Source organism: Lactuca virosa, chromosome 7 (assembly GCF_052849685.1).
Source record: "Lactuca virosa cultivar CGN04683 chromosome 7, Lactuca_virosa_CGN04683_v6, whole genome shotgun sequence".
Lineage (NCBI taxonomy): Eukaryota > Viridiplantae > Streptophyta > Magnoliopsida > Asterales > Asteraceae > Lactuca > Lactuca virosa.
This window is the reverse complement of record NC_136432.1, coordinates 216,730,365-216,754,712: the sequence shown is the minus strand read 5'-3', so window position 1 is coordinate 216,754,712 and position 24,348 is coordinate 216,730,365. Positions and strand designations below refer to the sequence as shown.

General features: G+C 38.7%; 1 protein-coding gene and 1 long non-coding RNA gene across 2 annotated transcripts; one reads left to right on the top strand and one right to left on the bottom strand.

Moving 5' to 3' along the window:
* Nucleotides 1–17,717: 17,717 nt before the first annotated feature.
* Nucleotides 17,718–21,986, top strand: LOC145123919 (uncharacterized). Its single transcript, XR_013715410.1, has 3 exons — nt 17,718–17,877; nt 18,835–18,934; nt 20,332–21,986. It is a non-coding gene; the product is annotated as an uncharacterized LOC145123919 (long non-coding RNA).
* On the bottom strand, nt 19,806–24,096 carry NHD1 (sodium:hydrogen antiporter 1). The gene is made up of 10 exons (XM_079059101.1): nt 23,705–24,096; nt 23,338–23,511; nt 23,136–23,264; nt 22,775–22,951; nt 22,431–22,537; nt 22,236–22,356; nt 22,094–22,155; nt 21,363–21,665; nt 20,358–20,652; nt 19,806–20,208 (listed from the first exon to the last, which is right to left on the bottom strand). Exons 1-10 carry the CDS (start codon nt 23,942–23,944, stop codon nt 20,092–20,094), a joined length of 1,725 nt encoding a protein of 574 aa, XP_078915227.1. The 5' UTR covers nt 23,945–24,096; the 3' UTR covers nt 19,806–20,091.
* Nucleotides 24,097–24,348: the final 252 nt, after the last annotated feature.

Sequence of the window (24,348 nt, the reverse complement as noted above, 5' to 3'; positions counted from 1 at the left end):
GGTCTCAAACCCGGGAAATTAGGGTTTCTCGGCCCAGCACCTACTCGGCGAGTCCCTCCTCTGACTCGTCGAGTCCATTCATTAAATTCATGCGATTAACTCGACTCGACTCGGCGAGTTGGTCCCTCAACTCGTCGAGTCCCTCCTTAAATCACAAGATTAACATACACGATAATGTTCCTGGAAATCCGGATGTTACAATTCTCCCCCACTTGAATTAGATTTCGCCCTCGAAATCGTTCTTCCACCACATATAGATCCAATTCATTAACCAAACAGCACCGTCGAAAGGGTCTCATACCACACCACATTCTTCCTCTCTGGACACCTGAATCCAAACAGGAATTCCTCCATGGAAAAAGGTCAGACCCATCTGCCAATATGGTACCCCTTCTGACTCTCAAGAATCTGAAACTCTAGTAGCCTGACACACAACCAGACTGACCTCTCCAGATGTCACCATGTTATTCGCTCCTCGAATAACAAACCCCGATAGCTCACTGCCCCTCCGATTCTCTAGTGGGAACCGATAAAACAAGTCCATGCCCAAAACTGGCTACCGATTACTCGTCCCAGACATGATAAACAATCCAGATCATATACCAAGGAATGGAAGAATCACATCACACCAGGGACTCATCCACTGTACTACAATCACAACCCCTCTGAACAACGAACCCTCAACACCCTGTCCTCAGACACGAACAATGACTATGCTTGTTCAGAAGCGTCCTCCGACATCTGACAAGCATAAACCTCAGCTCCCTTCTCAATATCCCTTTCAAGACTGAGCGCCAGGTCATCTCCCGACCCAGCAATTGAACCTCCAAAGGTTACCCATTGCGTGTACCAACACGCCTTACTGACTTCCTTATCAATGCAACTATCTCGGTTCCATGTGACACACGAGTCACGAAGTTCGCTTCACCTCAAGCGAGTACGGAATTTGACTCGCTCTCAACCTCTGCCCTCTACTACTCATTAGTTCCATGTGTTTCGCGGTTTTCTTAGACCAACGAATTGACCCACTCCGCTTTAAGACACCAGATGGAACAATACCCCTTCCAAATGATGTGCATCTCTGAATCTGGAATTTCATTCCGTCTACTCAATACACCACTAGAATCGAACTCAACTCAAGAGTCTGATCCGGCACAGAATTGGAACCACTCGTCCCAACGAACCACTCAACTCATGACTCCTGACCCGCAACTCATGTGTAAACCGCTTCTCGAATTCCCTTGGGTTGCGACAACCACAACTCAATTCAGAGTATAACGTTTCCCAAAAAATATAGAGACCTCCGTCTCTTTCCTGATCTGGCCCCCAGGCTCCCGAATACTCAACCCAAATAAGGCTACTCAAGCCTAAGAACTCTCCTGCGTCATGCTCTGATCAACAAATAACTCGGCTCCCTGCCGCACCGTGACGCCCTCTTACTGACTAGTGGGTACTACGGCTCCCCGCAGTATCACAACACCCTCTCGATGATTAGTGAGTACTACGGCTCCCCGCAGTATCACAACACCCTCTCGCTGACTGGTGAGTACTACGGCTCCCCGCAGTATCACAACACCCTCTCGCTGACTGGTGAGTACTACGGCTCCCCGCAGTATCACAACACCCTCTCGCTGACTGGTGAGTACTACGGCTCCCCGCAGTATCACAACACCCTCTCGCTGACTAGTGAGTACTACGGCTCCCCGCAGTATCACCACACCCTCTGCACTGACTCATTGAAACTGTAGCTCCCTGCAGTCTTACCGCACTTACTCTTACCACTTCACAATCTCATCCTCAGGTTGACACCATACTGCGATCATTAACTCATGCTCTGCGGCTTAGCATAGATAGGTAAACACACACCCATCCGGGCTAAGCATCACTACTTCGGACGACCACCGTCGTGACAAAACCTCTTTTTCTCGTTGCAATTCACATTCTCAAATAAATCCATTTGATGTCAATTAGCTGAAGGGTCCCCACCGGAACCATAGACACTCGATACAGCACTCGTCTTCTCAAACTCAAACTCAAAATAATCCGAGATTTTTGCACATTAAACTCGGATACCCCGGAATATCATCACAACGCCTCGCAGTGTCTTGGCTCTACCACTGATCTCATACTCATGGCATCATACTCGGATACCGTATTGCTTCCTCGAAACCTCATAACCGGTCTTTCTCTCGTGCCACTTGTAACCCCTGAATACTCCATCTCCCAATTTAAAACACGGAGAAATTGCCAACGACTCAGAACACGAAGATGACAATCCGAAACTTCCTCCTCTATTGCTCAAAACTCATGCGATAATACTCTTAACGACCCTGAAGTTGGTTGCCCAAACAACTTCTTCCCTTCCCATACTGCATATAATAGCCCATACTCTGATCTAGAAATTCTCAAACTGCCGAACTACCCTCACAAGCCAACCACCTCGAATTCACCATTTAACCTTGAAGGATTCCTAACCATCATAAGGTCTCCGACCAACGGCCACTTGCCGTAGAGACACTCATCCTTTCTTAAACACGTACCACATGCACTATCTCACTCTGCACCTCTCCTTGACCACCAATATGTTGGGTTTTGAGCATTCTAACACTCCTATGGTTTACATGCAACCCTATAAACCTTGGATCTATGTTTTCTCTATTATACATGCAAATATTAAATATTCCAAGGTTTCATCCTAACTAGCATATTATGAAGCACCTATACTACAAAGTTCTAGTTAGATGACATACCTTTTGATGTAGTTTGATGTCTTCAAGCTTTAAGAGCTTAGCCCCAATAGTGTGGAAGCCTCAAATGGAATCACAAATCACCAAAACACCTTGGAAGAACTTGAGAGAATATGTATGCACACTAAAATCGGCCCACTCTTATTTTCACACACTTGTTCCAATTTTGTGAGCCAAGGACCCCTTTATATATTATGGAGGATTAGGGTTACATCCATGTAAACCCTAATACCCATGAACTTTCATTTACATAGGATCCATGGGTTAAAAGCTCCATGGACCATCCATGAAAGCTTAGCCCAACCTAAATGAACTTGGCCCATTCCATATATATAAGAGTCCATATTTAATTAGTTCTTTTTTATCACTTAATTAATTCTAAATTAATTCTTGATCAATACTAATTAAATAATATGATTCCATATTAATATATTAGAACTTATAATATATTAATATAAATCATAAATATACTATTCTCAAAAGACTATCCATATAAATTATGCCGGTGAAGTGCAACCCAAATGGACCATGCCGGGTCGGGTCAAGTACATACCAAATATAGTTATGGACTTAGACATTAATCCAACACAATAACCCTGGTCTCAGGAATCCGCACCGCAGGCCTCTTTATCCAGTTCTCTAACCGTTCTTGAACAAATCTCTGATCTCCTCAAAAGTACCCGGTCCTCCCCCACTCAGGGTTCGAACCATCACCAATTGGTTTGCCAACCATCTAGCCCACAGACTGTTTTTACCAATAACATCGCACCTACTCTTGGAAGGTGATACGCAATGCTCAATAATCCTCCCGATGGAGGTCGAGCAATTCCAAATACACCGAATCTCCGATGAAATCCTCAGAAACTTCTCATCATGACTTCCTCTAGTCATTCAGAATCTCATACCGTCCCACTACCGGACATCTCAACTGTCCAGTAGCAACCCTGACTCTCAGTCTGAAATAACGAACTAACATTTTCCTCATCCTTGACTTTTCAACCAACGTTCCATCACGTGGGTTGTAATAAGAGTGGAGTCCTCATTATCACACTCGATACTCATCATAGATAATAAGAGCCACCGCTCCAATATCCTCTTCTTGATCGTCTGCCGCTGCAGCTAATACATGCCCTACTATGCTCAAATAGGGTGTATCCTTGTCCTCAATCATCTCAGTCCCCGCTGACAGCCTGCTCATGCTCTAACATTACCTCTCGGCAGACATACTGCCCAAATACTCTGATGAAAGATCGTAACCAAAGCTACCCCATAGGGCTCACCCCCAACCTTCGAAACCGAAAATCTCAATACCCCTCATGTTTCTCACAGGAGCAGAAATAACACCGCTCAGGTTACATAAAATGACATCTCCACCATCGGCTGATTGCTCAACTCATGTCGTAATCCTCCATAACCGCCATCTCTACTTATTCTTGAGTCTTGCGACTCCAATTGGCATTTTACCAACAATCCCTCGGAGCTAACTCGATTTCCCTTTTAAGGGATGCTTCACTAAAACTCGTTCATCATGGCCCTCTAGCCCCATACTCTTTCACTTATGATATCAGTCTAACCAATCACCGCAGAATAACTAGTAGAACCAATAACACTAACTGCCACGGGTCATGGTACTCGAACCATGTGGCCACCTCTCGATCTGCTATGAATCATGGTACCCGAACCATATTATCTATTCTTAATCCGCTACGAATCATGGTACCCGAACCATGTTATCTCTTCTCAATCCGCTACGAATCATGGTATTCGAACCATGACATCACCTCTCGATCTGCTACAAGTCATGGTACTTGAACCATGACATCACCTCTCGATCTGCCACAAATCATGGTACTCGAACCATGAAATCACCTCTCGATCTGCTACAAATCATGGTACTCGAACCATGAAATCACCTCTCGATCTGCTACCTAGATCCTCCGGAATGTTCCCCGTATCGAGTATGGGTCCTCTGCTTTCAGTAGTACGGGCCCATACTACCTGCCACATCTACCCATACTTTCTGCACGGACCATCCCCGAGTTCCTAAGTAGCTGCTCAACCTTCTCGATCACCAATCCTGTCACATGTGTTCGCTCCTCTGCGAAATGCTCTACTCTGTCAGCGTACTCATCTGACTAGGGTCACCCTTTCCTTGGCTCTTCCTAGGTTCTCACACTTCTCCGTCATCAGCTGCTGAAGAACTCCTTATGATGCCAGCAACCTACCTCCTGAATATCGTCATATTCACTTAGTAGGTGACTCCCATCATCAAGAGTTCCACAAAGCACGAAGCAAGCAGCATTCGGGCATAAAATAACCTCTACCAACATGTAAAACCACTCTAGGTTATTACTCACTTGCTCTCCTCATACTCAAAAGATATCACCGAACTCAAGCAACTTTACCCCACGCGGGCATCTGACTACTCTCTCGGTAGGCTCCTCAAATGCTCATCTAGGTATCTCTCCTAGATTACTCCTCTACTCAGATCCCTCTCTAAAAGGATTCCTGCTGGATACTCATACTCAGCACATACTCGAGGCACATCACATATAACAGCAACTCCTAGGCTAAGGCATCACAAATCAGGCCACTCTAGTCCTAAAATATGAAATACCTAGCCTATCTCTACTATGCATAGCATATCACATTGTATCTCATAACACATAATGTAAGGGCATTTTGGGAAATCACCGTTCGGGCGCTGGCTGATCGTACACACTGCTCCGTTCTGATTTTCTCAAAAATCTTTTACTCTTTTTAGAAAAATTGTTTCTTTTATGAAAAACTTCCTCAAATCCTCAGTTTGAGTTCAGATACGCCCGAAGGTGCATCCGAATCCCTCAAACCAAGGCTCTGATACCAACTTGTAACATCGTAATTTTTCAAACAGATTTTTCATTTCAAAATCGCATACTTTTCATAACATATTGTGTAGAAATCTCGTTTATTCAAAATACAAGCACCACTCCATTAATAATCCAGGATCCTCAAAATACAACTCTTTCTCTGGTGTGTACAATCAAGCCGGTGCCGTCCGGCGATCCTGAGAAAACCTGAAACACATAACACATAAGACTGTAAGCACAAAGCTTAGTGAGTTCCACAAAATACCACATATAGCACATATTAGCCACTCGAGGCTATAACTCTATGGGCCTACTGGCCCTAACTCTGTGGACCCTTTGGTCCTAACTCTGTGGACCTTCCGGTCCTAACTCTGTAAACTCTGGGATACACACAGCATAAATCACATAGAAATAATGTAGTGCAATACATCACATACATAGCATACAAGATACTATGTCACATAACTCTAATTACCACTCAAGGTAAAGTATAGTGAGAAGACTCACCTGACCAGCAGCAAGTAAAGACCCCGCCCCCGAATCTCGAACTAGCCTCCACCTAACACAAGGGATAAATATCTCTAAGTGATACTATAATCATAACTCTAATGACCGAAGACTATTCTTCCTCTCTTTAACTCTTTGAAGTGGATAAAAGACCATTTTACCCCTCCATGGTCTCTACTACTTATGTTGATCAAAGCCCCAAAGTCAACAGAAGTCAAACTCGAGTCAACAGTCCATGTTTGACCCGACTCGCCGAGTGCACCCTTGCGACTCGTCGAGTCCACTTACTTTCCTCAAAAATCTCGTGACAGTCCAGCTCAGCTCGTCGAGTTGACCCCCAACTCGTCGAGCTATCGCCTGATTCGGTTCCTCGGGACAAACCCTAACCAACTCGTCGAGTCGGCTCATCGACTCGGCGAGTTCATTCAGACCAAATGTTCATTCAGCCGATTTAAGGCAGATCCATCACCCCAAACACTAGATCTACCATCCTGAGGGTCGAATGTCACGTAAAGCTGCAAGCTTTACGTTTAAACATGGCATATAAAGCTCATAATGCCAATATAACTCTAACAAGGATGATTAACCACAATAACTCTTCTATGGTTAACTAAAGCTATAATCTTTGGACTCTCTGGACCTCACAAGGTCCATATCTGAAGTCTAGGCCTCATGAGAGACCTTATGCATACAAAGTCCCAACAATGGTGGAAGAAACCCTAATCTTCCATATCTACAAGATCAAAGCAAAACAACAAGAAAGGTGCAAGCTTTTACCTCTTACTCAAGCCCTTGCACGAAGTTACACCAAATCCACTGATTCTCTAGCTCCCTTGATGGGTGATCTCCTCTTCTCCTCAAGAGATGCACTAGTTTACTCCAAGTTTTAGCTTCTAAGACTCTCATGGCTCTCCATACACGTTTAGGGTTTGCTCTCAAGGAAGGGTAGCCGCAAATGAGGCTATAAGTTCCTTTAAATAGGTCTCAAACCCGGGAAATTAGGGTTTCTCGGCCCACACCTACTCGGCGAGTCCCTCCTCTAACTCGTCGAGTCCATTCATTAAATTCACGCGATTAACTCGACTCGACTCGGCGAGTTGGTCCCTCAACTCGTCGAGTCCCTCCTTAAATCACAAGATTAACATACACGATAATGTTCCTGGAAATCCGGATGTTACAGCTTTAAATTTGTTTAAAAAACATGGGGTGTTACAATTGGTATCAGATCCATAGTTTAAGCGAATTAGGATTGGATCATTTCACTCATAGGCTTTGTCTTTGTTTATAGAAAGTGTGAATGAGATGTATGATTATTGTACTTAAGCTAGTTGGACTTGTAGAATACCACATTGAGTTCTTCTAAAGAGAGTAATGGACAGACTAATGGATCAAAATCTCCTAAGTGGTAAAGTCAAGATCGGGTATTTACGGTGTGGGCATAGTAGTATAGGGCGTGTACTATTATAAACACATGATACATAGTCGAACTCGGTGGAACCATGGAAGGGTTTTATAAAATCAGTGATATACCTATACTATGAATGTTACTAGAAATTTCATGTCTTGGGGAATGTCATATTAACTTTTTTAAATTACTAACACAGATATGTGAATAATATTGTATACTAAATAGTTGAAATGTTATACTGAGATGACACGAACAAGGAGTCAAAATTCTCATGACGAAGGGCAAGGATAAGGCCCAAACCAGTTGCCTCCCGTTAATTAGGGACCAAGAGTGGACAACCAATGCAATAATGATGGAAAACCCAATCCCCCTCCATTTACCCTTGAGGAAATCCAACAACTTTTTGAAGCACATCTAGAGCAAAACCGATTTGAAATGAAGTGGTTGACTGATAAACTAATGAGGGATTCGTCACGAACTTTCTCGGAATCCCATGATCAAGCTGACACCCCTAAGTATGTTGACCCATCTAAGCCGTCCACTCATTGACCACCTCCTCCTCTACGTCCACCACCCCAACCTCTCGTAGTTGCTCCCCAAGCACCAGAAGCTGGATAAAAAGGAGTGATAGAATGTAAAGTTAATGATTTCATGACTTGCCGCCCTACGGATTTCCAGGGTGACAAATATCCAAAGGTCTTCTGAATATTGAGAATATCATACTAGTTTCTTAGTTGAAACACAAAAATTATCAAATATCACATTGAACCAACCATATATTATTAATCAAGACAACTCGAGCTCTCCGTTTTGAAGCTAATATTCCAAAAAGGTTTTTGGGAGAATACATACTAACCGCTGCATATATTATTAATCGTCTTCCTTCCAAGGTTATCAAAAATAAAACCCCTTATGAGCTTGTTTAGAATCAAAAACCCCAATATGATCACTTGAAGGTTTTCGGATGCCTTGCATACTACAAAAAAACCAACACCAAAGGAGACAAATTTGAAGAGAAAGGAAAACCAGGTGTATTCTTAGGCTACCCCCAAGGATACAAAGTCTATGATATCAAAGACAATAAGATTATTGTAAGTAGAGATGTTTTATTTTGTGAATCTATTCTTCCTTCTAAAAACACTAAAGTTGATACGTTTGGTGAGGATGATGAACCGTTCAAGTATCAAAATGATATGTGTCATGAAGGATTCCCCATTGATCATTCCATCACACACACTTTTGATAATAAAGAAATGTCACAAGAAAACGACAACAATGTGAGTAATTTTCTAGATACACAAGTTAAGGATAAGGCTCAGTTTGATAATGGAGATAGTTTTGATACCGATACCCAAGATGAGACATTTGAATCTGTCAATCATCACATCTTTTCTACTGAACCTCCTGATCAAGCAAGAACCAGAAGTGTGAGAGTTAAGTCACAACCCCAACGAATTAATGACTAAATCGTAAAGTTGCGCCCCTTCGATCGACCACAAGCTACCCGTTTCCGATCAAGTCACCTCAACGGTATACCCCATCACTCATTTTGTTTCATATGATTTTTTTTTGAAAATCATAAAGCTTATCTAACGACCATTACCTCAAATAATGAGCCAAAGTCTTTTAATAAAGCTTTTCCGGATAAACATTGGCAAGAGGCAATGCAGCAAGAAATTCGTGCTCTCCAACAAAAAGGTACATGGACGTTAACTAATCTACCACAAGGAAAATGAGCCATTGACTCCAAATGGGTTTACAAAATAAAGTACAAGCCAGATGGAAAAGTTGAACGATACAAAGCTCGACTAGTTGCATGTAACGCCCGTGTTTTGAGGCTAAGCATTGATACGATGATGTAATAGTTAGGGTCAACAAATGTAACTTATTTTGAAGTATTACGTGGATTATGTGATTTTATATGCATTATACTTATTTATGAGACATAACAAATTAAGAATGAAAATAAGCGCCAAAAATAAAATAATAGATAAACCTGATATCTATGAAGAAAGTTGTAGTGGTCGTGACAAGGATTCCGGAGATATAAAGAATGCCGAAATCCGAGTTTTAACAAAGAAGTTATGATCTATTGAAGTTTCGCGACAAAACCGGCATGATGCCGTGTGACGTAAAAAGTGAGTTTACGACAAAGTGCTTTTTAGCCTTAGCGATCTTAAAAAAGTCATAGTGTATGTTAAACCGAGAGCGTGCATAAAAAGAACGTCCAAATCTGACTTCGTATGAGGAAGTTATGAATTTTCTAAGATTTGACACAGCAGCGTGCAACCCGGAGTTCGGATTTTAGATTGAGCGATTTTTAGCCAACACAACCTAAACGAAAATTGAAGATCTCGTCAATAGGAGCTCAACGATAAAAAGACAGATGAAAACGGACGTCGGATAACAAAGTTATGAATTTTTAACGGACTTTTTCTGTCCCGGCCTGTTAAGAATATAACTTTAAAAATAAAGTCAAAATTAGTCGACGGAGTCTAAACGAAAATTGTAGAGTACATTCCCACCGACGTGTGGATATAAAGAACGTCGAAAACGGAGCTCCTATGCGAAAGTTATGAATTTTAGAAGTCGGGAATGAGAGTTTCAAAGCTGTTGCGAGGGTACGCCCCGCGTAGAAGCAGGAACGCCTCGCGTACTCGCACACTAGGTCTCGGTTCGGCCACGTCTCTCCATCCGATGATCGACACGAACTTATACGAACGCACCGTGTAAGCGAGTACGCCCTGCGCATCGAGGTACGCACAGCGTAGCTGCGAGGGTACGCCCAGCGTAACCGAGGCTTCGGCCCTATAAATAGAGGTCCGAGGCTGCCATATTTTTCACACCTAAACCCCATTCTTTCTCTCTCTACTCTCTCTCTCTCTAAACCTCCCAAAACAACCCCAAGCCCTAGGAAACTTCCCTAGCGCTAGAAGGAAAGCCCCGGAGCGCCGGAAGGCTCCGAGAAAAAAAAAGCTTTTCGGCTCGGAAAGTTTTGCCCCCGCAGAGCCCAGTTTCCAGCATACCTTCCGGTTTCGTCAAAGGAAATCATATTGTTAAGAAGCGAAGCGCTGTCCAAGTTGGAATCACCACCTTATCAGGTGAGTGCATAGTCACTGTTGAAACATAGAAGTGACCCTCTTAAACTTGATCCAAACTGCAGCCATTATCTTATCCGCAACCACTCTGTCATTAGCAGTCAAGCACAGCAACCGCGGTCATCTTAGTCATTAGCACTTAGTCTTAGTCTTTTATCTGTTTTTCTTTAAGTACTTTCTTTTATCCAATGTGCCCTGTGTGGCAACTCTTAACATATAGGACTTTTGTAATCTTTGAGACTCTATAAATATAGTTCTCTCTTTCTGATTAAATACATATCTCTCTACACATCTTGAATCTAAAATCTCCATCTTACTATCTCACCTTAAATATACTCTGATTCTAATATCGTTATCTCTTCGGAGCAAGTCAATCTCGACTTAATCACTAAGTTTGATCTCACTAACTTGGTCTGATTGCATTCCTCGTTAAGAATCAACTTAAGTGTACACTTGATTTAATACTTGTTGTCTTTTATATTTCCTTATATTTCCGCAACTAATCACCTAACTATCTAACTCTAACTTATATTATTGTTGAGCTTTATGATCCTTTGAGATTAACTTTAATTTCCGCAATATAATCCTGTTCTAACATTTGTTCAAGTGTGTTTCTCAAGTTTTTCTCTCAACAGTCACTTTCATCTTACACATAGATATGGAGTATTTTATATAAATTACATGTTATGTGTGCATATTATTTGTTTATATGAGATCTATGTTGGATGAATAATTTTATACATGTTTTTAATGATTTAAACTGTATATGTATTTTTATATCTACAAATATGTTGGGTAAAACATGGATAGATGAAATAGTTGATGTGTGATGAAATAAAATGATGAGAGGCCTCAATGTTTACGATGATCCATTCATATAGCGGAGTATGGATGATGACCACCGACTATTCTAGACAGTCCAGTGGAACGCTAGCATGTTCGCAACCTGTAGGTGTTTATTTGAACTACGCGTTCACCAGGTGTACTCCATCCCCCCATGGTTGCCTTATTTGACATGTATTTTTGAGGAATCCCCTAAGCAATGTTGTCCACCCCGATGAAAAATCCTTTGGCTGGGTCCCTTATAATATATGCTTTAGGGACGTAAAGTGAGGATAACGGGAACGGGTAATCGGGTTGAATGATTTGAAGAAAATAATTAAATTTATTTATTGTGGGTTGGAAACCCTATGTGCTCACCAGGCTCCCAAGCCTGACACACTCAGTTTTTGTCTTATAGGTAGTGACATAAGAGCATAGATGCGATGATCTGATGAGAGATTATGGATTATAGGCCAGTAGAAATAAATAGAAAGTTGTAAGGCCTATGTTGTTTTTATTGCCTATGTTGCCTATGTTGTTTTGTTTATGCTTTTGATCTATATTGACGATGACATCCAGAGGTTTGTAATGTAATGGAAATACATTTCTTCGGAAATGCTTTGATAAATTCTTTATCATGTTTTTGGGAACAAATTCCACAACATTTTTCTTTAAAAGTATACTCTGATTTTCAAATAAAGCATAAACAAATCGGTCTTTTATGGCCGTGAAATTGGGGATGTCACATTGCAAAAGGGATTCACCCAATTCGAAGGGGTTAACTATCATGATACGTTTGCTCCAGTCGCAAATTTAGTTACTGTGAGAACTCTGTTAGCAGGTACCACCAAACAGAACTGGATCATCCATCAACTCGATGTGAATAATGTATTTCTACATGGAGACTTAGACGAGGAGGTGTATATGAAGATCCCTCAATGGTTACCAAAGGAGAACGAAACGTGTGTTTGTCATTTACATAAATCGTTGTATGGCTTAAAACAAGCTTCTCGGAATTGGTATAAAAAATTTACCACATTCCTTTTAAACATAAAGTTTTGTCAATCCAAGGCCGATCACTCCTTGTTCACACAAAAGGATAATGGCATCTACACTACCATTTTAATATATGTAGACGATGTCATTATAGCTGGAAACAACCTTGATCGTATTAAACATATAAAGAAACAACTTGATGAAGCCTTTAGCATTAGGGATCTTGGTACCCTAAAATATTTTCTTGGCATAGAAGTAGCAAGAAAACCTGACGTATTGGTTCTAAGTCAACGCAAGTACATTCTTGACATCCTTGATGACAGTGGGATGTTAGGATGTAAGCCAAGTTCCTTTCCCATCGAGAAAAACCTCAAGTTAGACAAAGGTAAATCGGAAGCTACTATCGATGCAAATCAATATCTTCGTCTCATGGGGCGACTTCTTTACCTGCAGGCTACTCGTCCAAACATAACGTATACGGTCAATGACCTAAGTCAACTTTTTGTTGATCCCCGAAAAAATCACTTAAAGGATGCGAACCGGGTGATTAGGTATTTAAAGGGAACCCCAGGTCAAGGAATTCTTCTACCTTATAAAGGGGAGTTGGTCTTAACTGCTTTCTATGACATTGTTTGGCTCGTTTTCCCATATACCAAACGTTCTAGAACGAGATACTTGCTTCTTCTTGGAGGTGCCCCTATATCTTGGAAAACAAAAAAACAATTTGTTGTCTCTCGGTTTTCCACTGAAGCAAAATACTGAGCAATGGCCTCTACAGTTAGTGAAATTCTATGGGTTCAGTGGCTACTTAATGATTTGCAAGTGTTCATTGATTCCCCAACCACGTTATTTTGTGATAATCAAGTTGCAAGTCACATTGCCAATAATCCAATCTTTCATGAACGCACTAAACATGTCGAGATGAACTATTACTTTGTCCATGAAAGAGTTACTTCTCGATAAATTCTTCTTATGAAAATTGACAGGAAAATGCAAATTGTTGACTTGTTAACAAAGGGACTTGGTGCGGATCAACTTCAATTTCTACTTGGCAAGATGTGCATTTCGAATCTACATGCTCCATCTTGAGGGGAGTATTTGAAAGAACCCCTTTCTTGACTTTCATATTTTTGAAAGACCCAAACTTTCATACTTGACAATATAGTTACTCCAAAACATGCTACATGCATATTTATAAAACATTATCTTACATTGATAAAGTGATTACAAAAGATTGGATACAAACCGACTATGTTTTAAGATTTTACATAACTACCCAGGATATTGTAATTTTATACAAACATAAACTGAAGTACAAAAATATTATTACAAACTATTCTAAGTCTTCCAACTATACTGGGTGCTTATTGCCTGCATTATGTTAAAACATTGGGAGGGATAAGCGATAACGCTTAGTGAGTTCAATAATAGATACAATATAACATTATGCCATATATATACCAATATGGCAGAAGCAAATAGGAGCAAGGAACAACAAAGGCATAATGTGATAAACTTTCCATATCAATCATTGATTTGATTCAAAGATATACAATCATTGAGACATAACAATTTCCATACTTGATATAAAATCAATAAAGTTTCAGCACAAATGGCACAGTAAATACTCAGGTTTATCATTTTGCTAGAATATTTAGGCTTTCAGCCTTATCTTAGCATACTACCGAAGCCAAAGTGATGTCTATGTCATACACTTCATGGTCAACGGTTCATACCAATACCCAAGTGATGCTTATGTCATACACTTCAAGTCAGAGGTACAGTCTTGCTATAAAATAGCAGATACAACAACTCGAGATGATAACATGGAAAAGCACATAGCACATATAACACATAACATACAATTGTTCCTATATATTAAACTCACCTTGAAATAACCGGGGGTCAAAATAATAATTTGGGCAGCACTTCGGCTCTAAATATGACTTTCTTCGTTGAAAACCGAGAGTTTTCTTGAAAACCGGGCTCTGCGAAGGTAGAGCTTCGAAACCGAAAAGATAAATTTTTCGGGCTTCTCGGGAATCTCGGGGCGTGTTTCGGGCATTGGAATTAATCCCGGGGCTTCGGGGGATGTCAAAATAGTAAAAATATTGAAAAAGGGTGAAAAAGTGCCAAAATTCTAAAAATACCCGGGAGGGTTCGCATGGCTGCTATTTATAGGGGAGGAGGACCGAAGGCTCGGATCCGAGGTTGGGAAGCGAGAGGCTCGTATGCGAGGCTCGGACCAGCTGTCAGCAGGGCGAGGCTCGGTTCGGACAGATGTGCGCTTCGGATTGGGCCTCCTCCTCGGTCGAATCAAGAGCCAACACGCGGGTCGGATCACGTGGGGCACATGCGAGATCACGTGGCTTCTTCGGACACCTGTGCGACACGTGTCACTTCTCGAACATGCCACGCAGCTGCTTCGGACACGTGGCCAGCTCCGAGCGAGGGTGACGTGGCAATCACTATTCATGCGAAATTTCTCGAAAAATATGCTCAATCTTGTAAAATCCATAACTTTCTCATACGGGCCCCGTTTTTGACGTTCTTTATATGCACGCGTAGAGAAAATTATGCTCTACAACTTTCGTTTAGACTTCGTTGGAAAATTTTGACTTTATTTTTATATTATTATTTTTAACAGACCGGGACTGGTAAATCCGTTAAAAATTCATAACTTCTTCATCTGACGTCCGTTTTCGTCAGACTTTTTACCGTTGTACTACTAATGACGAGACCTTAGATTCTCATTTAGGTTGTGTCGGCTAAAAATCACTCGATCTAAAATTCGAGTTTTTAGCTGTCTACTGCTAAGCTGAAACTTGTAAAAATCATAACTTCCTTATACGAAGTCAGATTTTGGCGTTCTTTTTATCAAATTCTCGGTTTAACGAATACTACGACTTTCATTTAGATCACTAAGGCTAAAAAGTAGTTTATCAAAAACTCACTTTTTACGTCATTCGGCACCGTGCCGGTTTTATCCCGGATCTTCGATTGGTCATAACTTCTTCGTTATAACTCGGATTTCGACGAGGTTTTCGCCTACATGTTTCTAACGAGATTATCTACAACTTTCAATAATAAAATTTTACATATTTCAAGTTTTATATTTTCGCTACATTTCACTATTTGGCTTTTAATTGGAATCTCATAAGACTTCCAATAATTTATGAGTGATTCTAAACATAGTTTTACCTTATTTTTAGTAAAAACTATCTTTTAGAACTCAACACTCAATTTCACATAATATTTCATAATATTTTTTAACTTTTTGGATTACATAACACGATTTCAAAACGTGTATGTTACAATATTGAATTTTGATAATTATCATATTTATCTGTTTTCCTTTTATAGTTATCTCTATGTAGCTTGTAGCTAAAGTATATGACCTTTTATTTTGTTTTCCTATTTATTCCTGATGTTATGATCAATGAAATCAATATACAGAAAATCAATTACTTTGGTACCATCGAATTTTACAGTATGTTTTTACAATAAAAATGCTAAAGGTTTTGATAGAAAAAATGTGTCTTTTCCAAGTACAACTTTCTAGTACTTATGATATTTATGAAATATTATAGGTGTATTGATAAAGTGTAAATGTGAAAGCTAGAAAGAAAGTAATGAAAACATATATGAATCCTCTAGAATATGATGCCTCATAAGAGGCCTAGAGGAATCTACTGGGGTGGTACATTCCCTTCGCAAAGTAGAGTTCCTAATGGAAATGATGTCTTGATGGATTGATTTTGCTCTTTCCACCTTGGTCTAGACTTAGGAATTGATCATTTATTGGACGTAGACCCTAAGTATAAAAATGACAACGGTTAAATACCGAAATGATCCCCTAACAATAAAAGAGAATGGAATGTGGAAATATATCTTTTAAAATATGTTATGATTAATGAAATGTTTGGTAAAATTGTAACAAATGTTTTTGGGTCTTAAACACGTGTATCTCACAAGACATATTTGTCTTACGTATCTTTTTTAATGTCATGTATCTCAGGTAATAGTTGAATGTGTGAAGTATTCTAGAAGTGATGAAGTCCATGGGAGACTTAATAAAACATAAGTTACATTTAGCTTTGATATTGTAAATCTTGGTTTGCTTGCTATGGTTTATTCGGTACAAGGTTGGTAACAGCCAAGAGATTGTTTTGAGACTAATTGTTTTAACTCTAATGTTTTGTTAACGTGTTAAACCTTGTTTTAGATTAAACCATAGCTTTAATTTTTTTTTGAAAAACATGAGATGTTAAAAAGCTCTTCACATGGTCACCCATTTACTAAATAGTCTCTCGTCCACCACCATTCAAAATGATACACCTCACTTTTGCTTATTCCAAACTCACCCACATATACACACCTTTGCGTTTTTGGCTCGTTATGCTACCCTCATCTCACCACTCCTCCTAAACTCGCACCCCGCACATCTCAATGTGTCTTTTTGGGTTATCCTTCAAATCATCACATTTATCAATGCTTAGACTTATACTCACGCAAAATATAATTTATCGTCATGTTATAATCTCTACGTGTCTTTTTGGGTTATATATCCTAACTTGCCACGTCACTAATATTACTTTAATGAAATTAGAAAATTAAAAACAAAATAAACATAACATTTATTACTTTTTATTCTTTATAATAAACTTTTACTAATTTAAAACCAAAAAAAATTATAAAACATTATTAACAATAACATTTAATTAAAAAAACCGCACTACAATAAGATAAATTAAAGACTAAACTGCACAAATGGTCTATGTGGTTTGCTCAAAATTGTCACTTTGGTCCAAAAAAATTTGGATTAACACCACAGTCTAAAGTTTTCATTTTGTTGCAAGTTCGGTCCAAAACACTTTTGCCATTTTCTATTTGTTTTTTCCTTTTCATTTTTTCCTTTACTATTATTTTATTATTTAATTACAAAGGTCCCACCTTCTCTCTCGATAGGCAACCAAAAACACCTTTATTGGAGGTGGTGTTCTTGCTGTTTTCTGGTAAATAGAGGAGGAACAACCCTTTGTTACTCCTTCTTCCTTTTTCTGTCGAGCAAAGAAGCAAAACACCCCCAAATTTTGTTGTCCAGTTCAACTCTTGTTCCTCTCTTTTCCTGTTTAGCTTCTATCAAAGAAACCCCCACCGGAGGTGGAGATTTTCCAGCAGACAAGAGGGCAATAGCCCCCTCGAACCTTCTCTTCTTCTTTCACTGACTCCATACCCACCTGAACTGTTGTTGATGTTGCCCTGCTTCCATCGTACCATCCCCCCCCCCCCCCCCCCCCCCCCCCCAATTCACATTTCTTTCCGAGACAGAAGAAGTGTAGGAGCTGCTTTCGTTTCGTCCTCCCTCTACGAACCAGTGAGGTCACCGTAGGTGTTCGTTCCTTGCTCGACAAACCTCGACCACCGGACCAAAAATCTTTGTTTCTTAGGTATTTCTTTATTTTCTGATTTCGTTATCCTTCTCCTTTCTTCGAATTAGTCAAGAACTAGAATAACTCCCTCCTTTACGATCGATTGCCACCACCCTCCATAGATTTCTGCTTCCGATTTCTTCTTCCCCGAATCGAACCAACACCGAAGGCGTGTGTTTGTCTTTGATTGAAACTGAATAGAAGATCTCTTCAGATCTCAGCTCCATGTCACCTTCAACGAGAGTCTCAAATGAGTTTTTTCACCTGCGTAGTTTATATTTGTTTTTATCTTTTAGTGTATGTGAGATTTTGATTTGCAGGTAAAGCATAGGAAGAAGAAGAAGAAGAAGGAGAGAGAGACCATTTGTAATTAAATAATAAAATAATAGTAAAGGAAAAAAAACGAAAAGGAAAAAACAAATAGATAGGGGCAAATCCGTCATTTGAAGAATTTTTAAAGTGCTTTGGACCGAAATCGCAACAAAATGAAAACTTTGGACCTGTGGTGCTAGTCCAAACTTTTTTGGACCAAACTGGCAATTTTGAGCAAACCACAGGGACCATTTGTGCAGTTTAGTCTAAATTAAATCCTAAAACTACAAAATAAATAACTAAAAACCCATACTACAAAGGGCAAACTAAAAAATACTTAAATGTGTGGTTTTGAATTGGTAGAAGATAGTATTTATAATGGTATAAAAGGAAAAAAAAATTAAAGGTATCCATTGGAGGTGGGTTCCACAACCTGCCTGGAGCTTCTTCTAGCGGAACCATCCTCATTTAGGTGCTAGTACCATAGAAGCTCATGTTTATGAATAACTGCAAAGTGTTGTGGCTTCTTTTTAGATTTTTCATTATCTTTGCAATAAACCTTCACCGTGGTTTTATATATATATATATATATATATATATATATATATATATATATATATATATATATATATAATGTGTTTGATATGTTCATGCTTTGTGTAGGAAGGAGTGGCGATTGAAATTGCTGAAGCTATTGTTGAAGCCTTAAGGAGCGAGCTTCCTGCTACTGCAGTCAATGCTCGATCCCATGGTTCCTGCTGAGGTAATCCTTAAACAGTTGACTGGAATCATAGGCTCCAATATGTGTTTAGCTTAGGGTTGAATGCAATAATAAATTGACTAGATGAAAGTACATTGTTGTTTCTTGCATCTAACCCTTTAATTTAAAGGTTAAATGTAAGAAACAACAACGTACTTTCATTTATATGTTTCTTAATAGCATTCCACTTTCATTTCCTCCCATTATATCATTGTACTTTGAAAAGCTTATCCGTTATACCAATGTCATGTAAATACAAGGTAGATCTCACTGCTATAATTTGGTAGATTTTTCAAAGTACGTCTGAATAAGAAAAAAAAATTCAAAGTGAGCTGTTATTATTGGGTAGCATTGTACATTGAAAAATTCACCCTAATTATTTAATGTTGTCTAAATAGAAAACAATTTTCACCGCTAAGATCGTTTTATATCTTTCAAAGTACAGTGTCTTAATAAAAATAATGCTATAAAGTGGTAACATGCTTTCGTGTATTTTCTTAATATTTCATTTCCTCCCACCATAGCATAGTACATTAAAAAGGCATCTTAATTATAGGAATGTCTACTAAACAAAAAACAACTTTCACCATTCTAATCAGATCGAATTTTTCAAAGTACAATATCTTAATAATAGGAGTTGGTCTGATAGATTGCAAGTTTAACGATATTTCAAACTATAATATCTTATAAAAAAATATTGAAAGCAATATGTTATAATCTAAGCAGACTATTATAATTTGGTAGATTTTTCATTGCTATTCTCAGCAATTTGCCTCTAAAATAATGCATAGAATAGAGTTAAAATTATATATTAGCAATTACATATATAAAAATCCATATGAACTTCATTCCATTTTAACAAATCAACCAAACATGACTACAAAATGTAACGACTTATTCCATTACCCTGTCTCATTCCATACTATTTGTTTACATTTCGGGTATAATGTGACAAGTAACAAAGACAAAAATATAGACATTGGTCTCACTAACATTATTACAACCTCAAATTTCCATCTAACATCTTTTAACACAACAATATACCATTGATTCAATGTGGTAGTAAGTTCTATTTCCCCCCACCACCATCACCACATTCTTTACATTCTCAATTTCTCACCAAAACCGGTTTTCTCATTTTAAATCTTAACCACAACACTTCATGAACCCGAGACAAATGGCAAACTAGCAACAACTGTAGGAGAAAAATGTAAATTCTGAGTTGCTAAATATGCAGCAATCCCCGCAGCATATCCCGCAAAAGCAAATCCACTTGCCTGAAACAAAACAAAAACAGATTTTCACAAAATGCTCACTTGCAAAATTACTATTTTGCCCTTGCTACTACTTATGTTAGCCAATTTCATGCATATTTATTGTCATTTTCATGTATATAATAGGGAAAAACACAAGGTGTATGTAATACCTTTCTTAGATACCAAAAAAAGTCGATCTTTTCCATTCCCATTAAAGCAACACCAGCAGCCGACCCAATAACAAGCATGGACCCACCAGTGCCCGCGCAAAATGCGATCAACTGCCAAAATTGGGAATCTTGTGGGTACGAGGAAAGGTCGTACATCCCCATTGCCGCAGCCACTAGTGGAACATTGTCTATAATTGCCGAAACTACCCCTATGGCGCTTGCAATCAACTCACTACTCGCAATATGGGCATCAAGGTAATTTGCGATTTCCCTAAGAAGCCCCGCCGCCTCCAGGCTACAATTTCAAGATTTCCATGAAAAAAGAAATCCGAGTCAGAAGTGTATTTACATTTTCGGTCCCTGTGGTTTAGTACATTTGATGGATTTGGTCCAGTTTTATTTATTTTGTTTCTGACGTTTATCAGACCCACAAAGGTTTTTTTATCACTCGGAACCCATCTAAAATTTACTAATGTGCCCTTGCTTTTACATTTAGTATTAATTTTACTTTTAGGCCCATGCAAAATTAATACTTTGCCCTTAGTATTAAATTTACTTTTTGGCCATTGAACCCACGCAAAATTAGTAATTGCCCTTATTACTACATTTTCATTTATTATTAAATTTACTTTTAGGCTGATAAACCAATGCAAAATTACCATTTTCCTCTTATTTTTAAATTTACTTTTGGCCGTTAAACCCAAGCATGACAAAAACCTTTGTAGTGATGATGAATTTTTGTTTAAAAAAAAAACTAGACCAAATCCATAAAAAGTAGTAAACTTCATGGGTGAAAAATGTAATTTACCCTAATTTCTAATAAGTCACGTTTCGACAATGTGTGGCATGCATTGGACTAATAGGATAAAAAGCTGCAACTTTTTATCCCACCCAAAAAGGTGAACAAGGTGGGATAGAGTTAAAGAGACTCTTTTGTCTGTGCAAAAGACGAAAATGCCCTTTTCATATGATTGAATATACAGATAAAACAATTTTAGTGCATACCTGCTAACAGACAAAAGGATACCAAGGAAGAAAAGAGCTCCTTGAGTATCAATGCGTGATAAAGCTTGAGGTACTTTTAAGCGTTGTCTTTCGGATTCACCATAGTGGATAGCATCAGTTAGAATCCAAAGAACTCCAAGCCCAAATAGCATACCCAAATAAGGAGGTAAACCAGTTAAAGCTTTGAACACGGGAACAAACACTAATGCCCCAATTCCTACTGCAAAAACAAGTTGCCCACGTGGCGCCATTTGTTCCGAAGCTAAAACATCGTCTGTATTTTGCCCCTTTCCATTGACTTCACTAAACAAGGGAAAAAAACACAAATGGAATTGGTCAACTACAATACCTTAATCCTTTTGGGATTTCTAATTCCTTTCGTTGTAATTGTTGGGAGTATTTGAGCCCATTCGTTATTTGTTCTTTCTTTCTTCTTTTGTTTTAGAGTGTAGAAATGTGTGACTTAAGTCTTTGTAGAGTGTGGGTAGTTTGAGAGATTCGTCTATGTGATTGTGATAACTTATCATAATATCATATAGTGGATTTTTCTCTCTGGACGCCAAATGACCATAATAGTTTGTCATATAGTGGATTTTTCTCTATGGAGGCCCGTGGTTTTTCTCCGGTTTTGATGTTTTCCAAGTATATTCTTGTTATTAATGTTTCTTTTTTCATTTGGGAATATTTGAAACGATTTCCATTCACAGTGTTAAGTAGTGTTAATTAAGTACCTGGAGAAGGACATGAGGGCCAAAGGCACTGCGAGAGAAACCACACTAGGCACAAATAAACTCTGTAATAAAAAAAAATGGGATCAAATAATTGTATTTGTGTGAAAGTCAACTAAGGTCAACTAATTATCGAAAATTAAACCTTCATTGTTGGCAATGTGGATATTTGGCCATGTATCCAAAGCATAGTAGTTGTTACATCACCAATTGGAGTCCATGCTCCACCAGCATTTGCTGCTATCACAACTACAGCACCAAGTAACCTGTCAAACACTCCACTTTTTATCACATTGCAAAAATACAAAAATTTTTTTTTACTAAAAATAAAATTTCATACTTTCGGTATTCTGATGGAGGTACAAGTTTCCTCAATAAGGAAACCATGACTATTGTAGATGTGAGATTGTCAAGGATTGAACTTAGAAAAAAGGTTACAAAACCAACCTGAAAATTATCATTAATACCATAAGTAAGTATTTACCTATAATAGCAATTTACTTACATTTCTTTACCAATAATAGCAATATTGATACTTTATTTGTTACATATTGCTATATCTCTTAAAAAAAAGTTGTTATATTGGTCAAAAGAGTAAAGTACATTGTCTATATTGGTAAAATGATTGTATTGTAAATTTATAACAAACTATTGAAAATTCAAATTTGATGAATGATGACTAACCACCCAAAGAAGGGATCGAGGCTTGCGAGTTGTAATATTATCAGTAACAAGCTTAAAGCCTTGATGAGCATCAATTATCTCCACAATTGTCATTGCACCAAATAAGAAAAATACTATTTCACTCACTTCTGCTGATGCGTGTGATAACTCTGCTACAGCTATGTCAGTTGAAGGGGCCTACATGACAACATTCCAAACTTTTGGACAAGAAATGTAACTAATCTTTTTTCTTTTTTTGACTTAATAGAGAAAGAACGACTTAATAGAGAAATGCACTTTTAACTTTTTTACAAATGTGCCCTCAGTTTTTTTCTTTCATATACAAGAAATGATATTTAAATTGGTAACTTTGATGACTTACTCCAATGCTTCGAATGACCCACAAGCTAACTGCCATTAGTAAACCAACTCCACTTTTATTAAAAGCGAGTGATTCTTCAAAGATTATGCCAGCATACCCTAATCCAAACAACAACGCCATTGCAAGATCCTGAAATAAAACTAGTTAACGTTATCTTCATAAGAAGATTGAACAAGCTATGAGATGAGAGAAAAACAAAAACCTGATTTTCAGCGACCCATGAATGATTAATGGCGACTGCTCCTGTGGCAGCTGCTCCGAATACTGCAAGAGCTTTCAATAAGTCGGTTTTTGGCTGGTAAGTAGCTTCATATTCTTGAGAACTTGTTTCATCCACTGAACATAAAGGATCACAAGATCCCGATGATGTTACATCCTAATTTCATCCACATGTTAGAAGAAGATAATAACTAATTATTTGGTAGTCGAATTGATTTGTACAAGGTTTTTAAGGAAATTCAAATCAAATTCTACTCCCAACTATCGATCTGAAGCTACTCAGGAAGAAACCCAATTGGGAAATTGATTCATTTGATAATAAAATTAAGAAAGTGTGAACTTAGTAAGACCTGAAACTGCTTATCCGAATTGGGTTTCGGCTGTTGTTGAATCGATGATGGGTTTCCTCCTCCTTCACGTGCTTTATCTTCTGCACGTGCCAAAACGCCGTTTCTGTGTAAAAGCTTTGGACCTCTGGGTGGGAACAGAGGCGGTGGCGGAGGTAACGATACGAAGGAGCGTTTCCGGAATTGGGGGTGAAGGGAGTGAGAGAGGTGGTGAGTTTTGAATGGAAGCAGAGTGGAAGACATTCGATGGTTAGCCGGAGGATATGGCGGTGGTGGAAGCTGGCCGACGGTGGTGGTAGTGGCAAGGGAGGAGCGGGGATTTGGGATAGTCGGACAGTAAGATTCAAGACACAAAATCTTGTTTGTTATCTTTGCTTTTGCACGTCAAAAGTACAAGTATTGATGCATTTGGTACAACACTTGGTATTCATCGGAATCACCATTATTCACCGGTATCTTTTAAACAATATTTTAGTTGTAGTCCTCTAACTTATGGTCAAATATCTTATCTAACGGATAAATAGCTTTGCTATAAGAAAGTTTAGTTACTTAAATGAAAAAGAGTACATAATTTTGTTCCCTCATTTTAGCATACTACAAAGAAACATTAAATGAATTATGAATGTAATACGATCAATTTTGTCCAT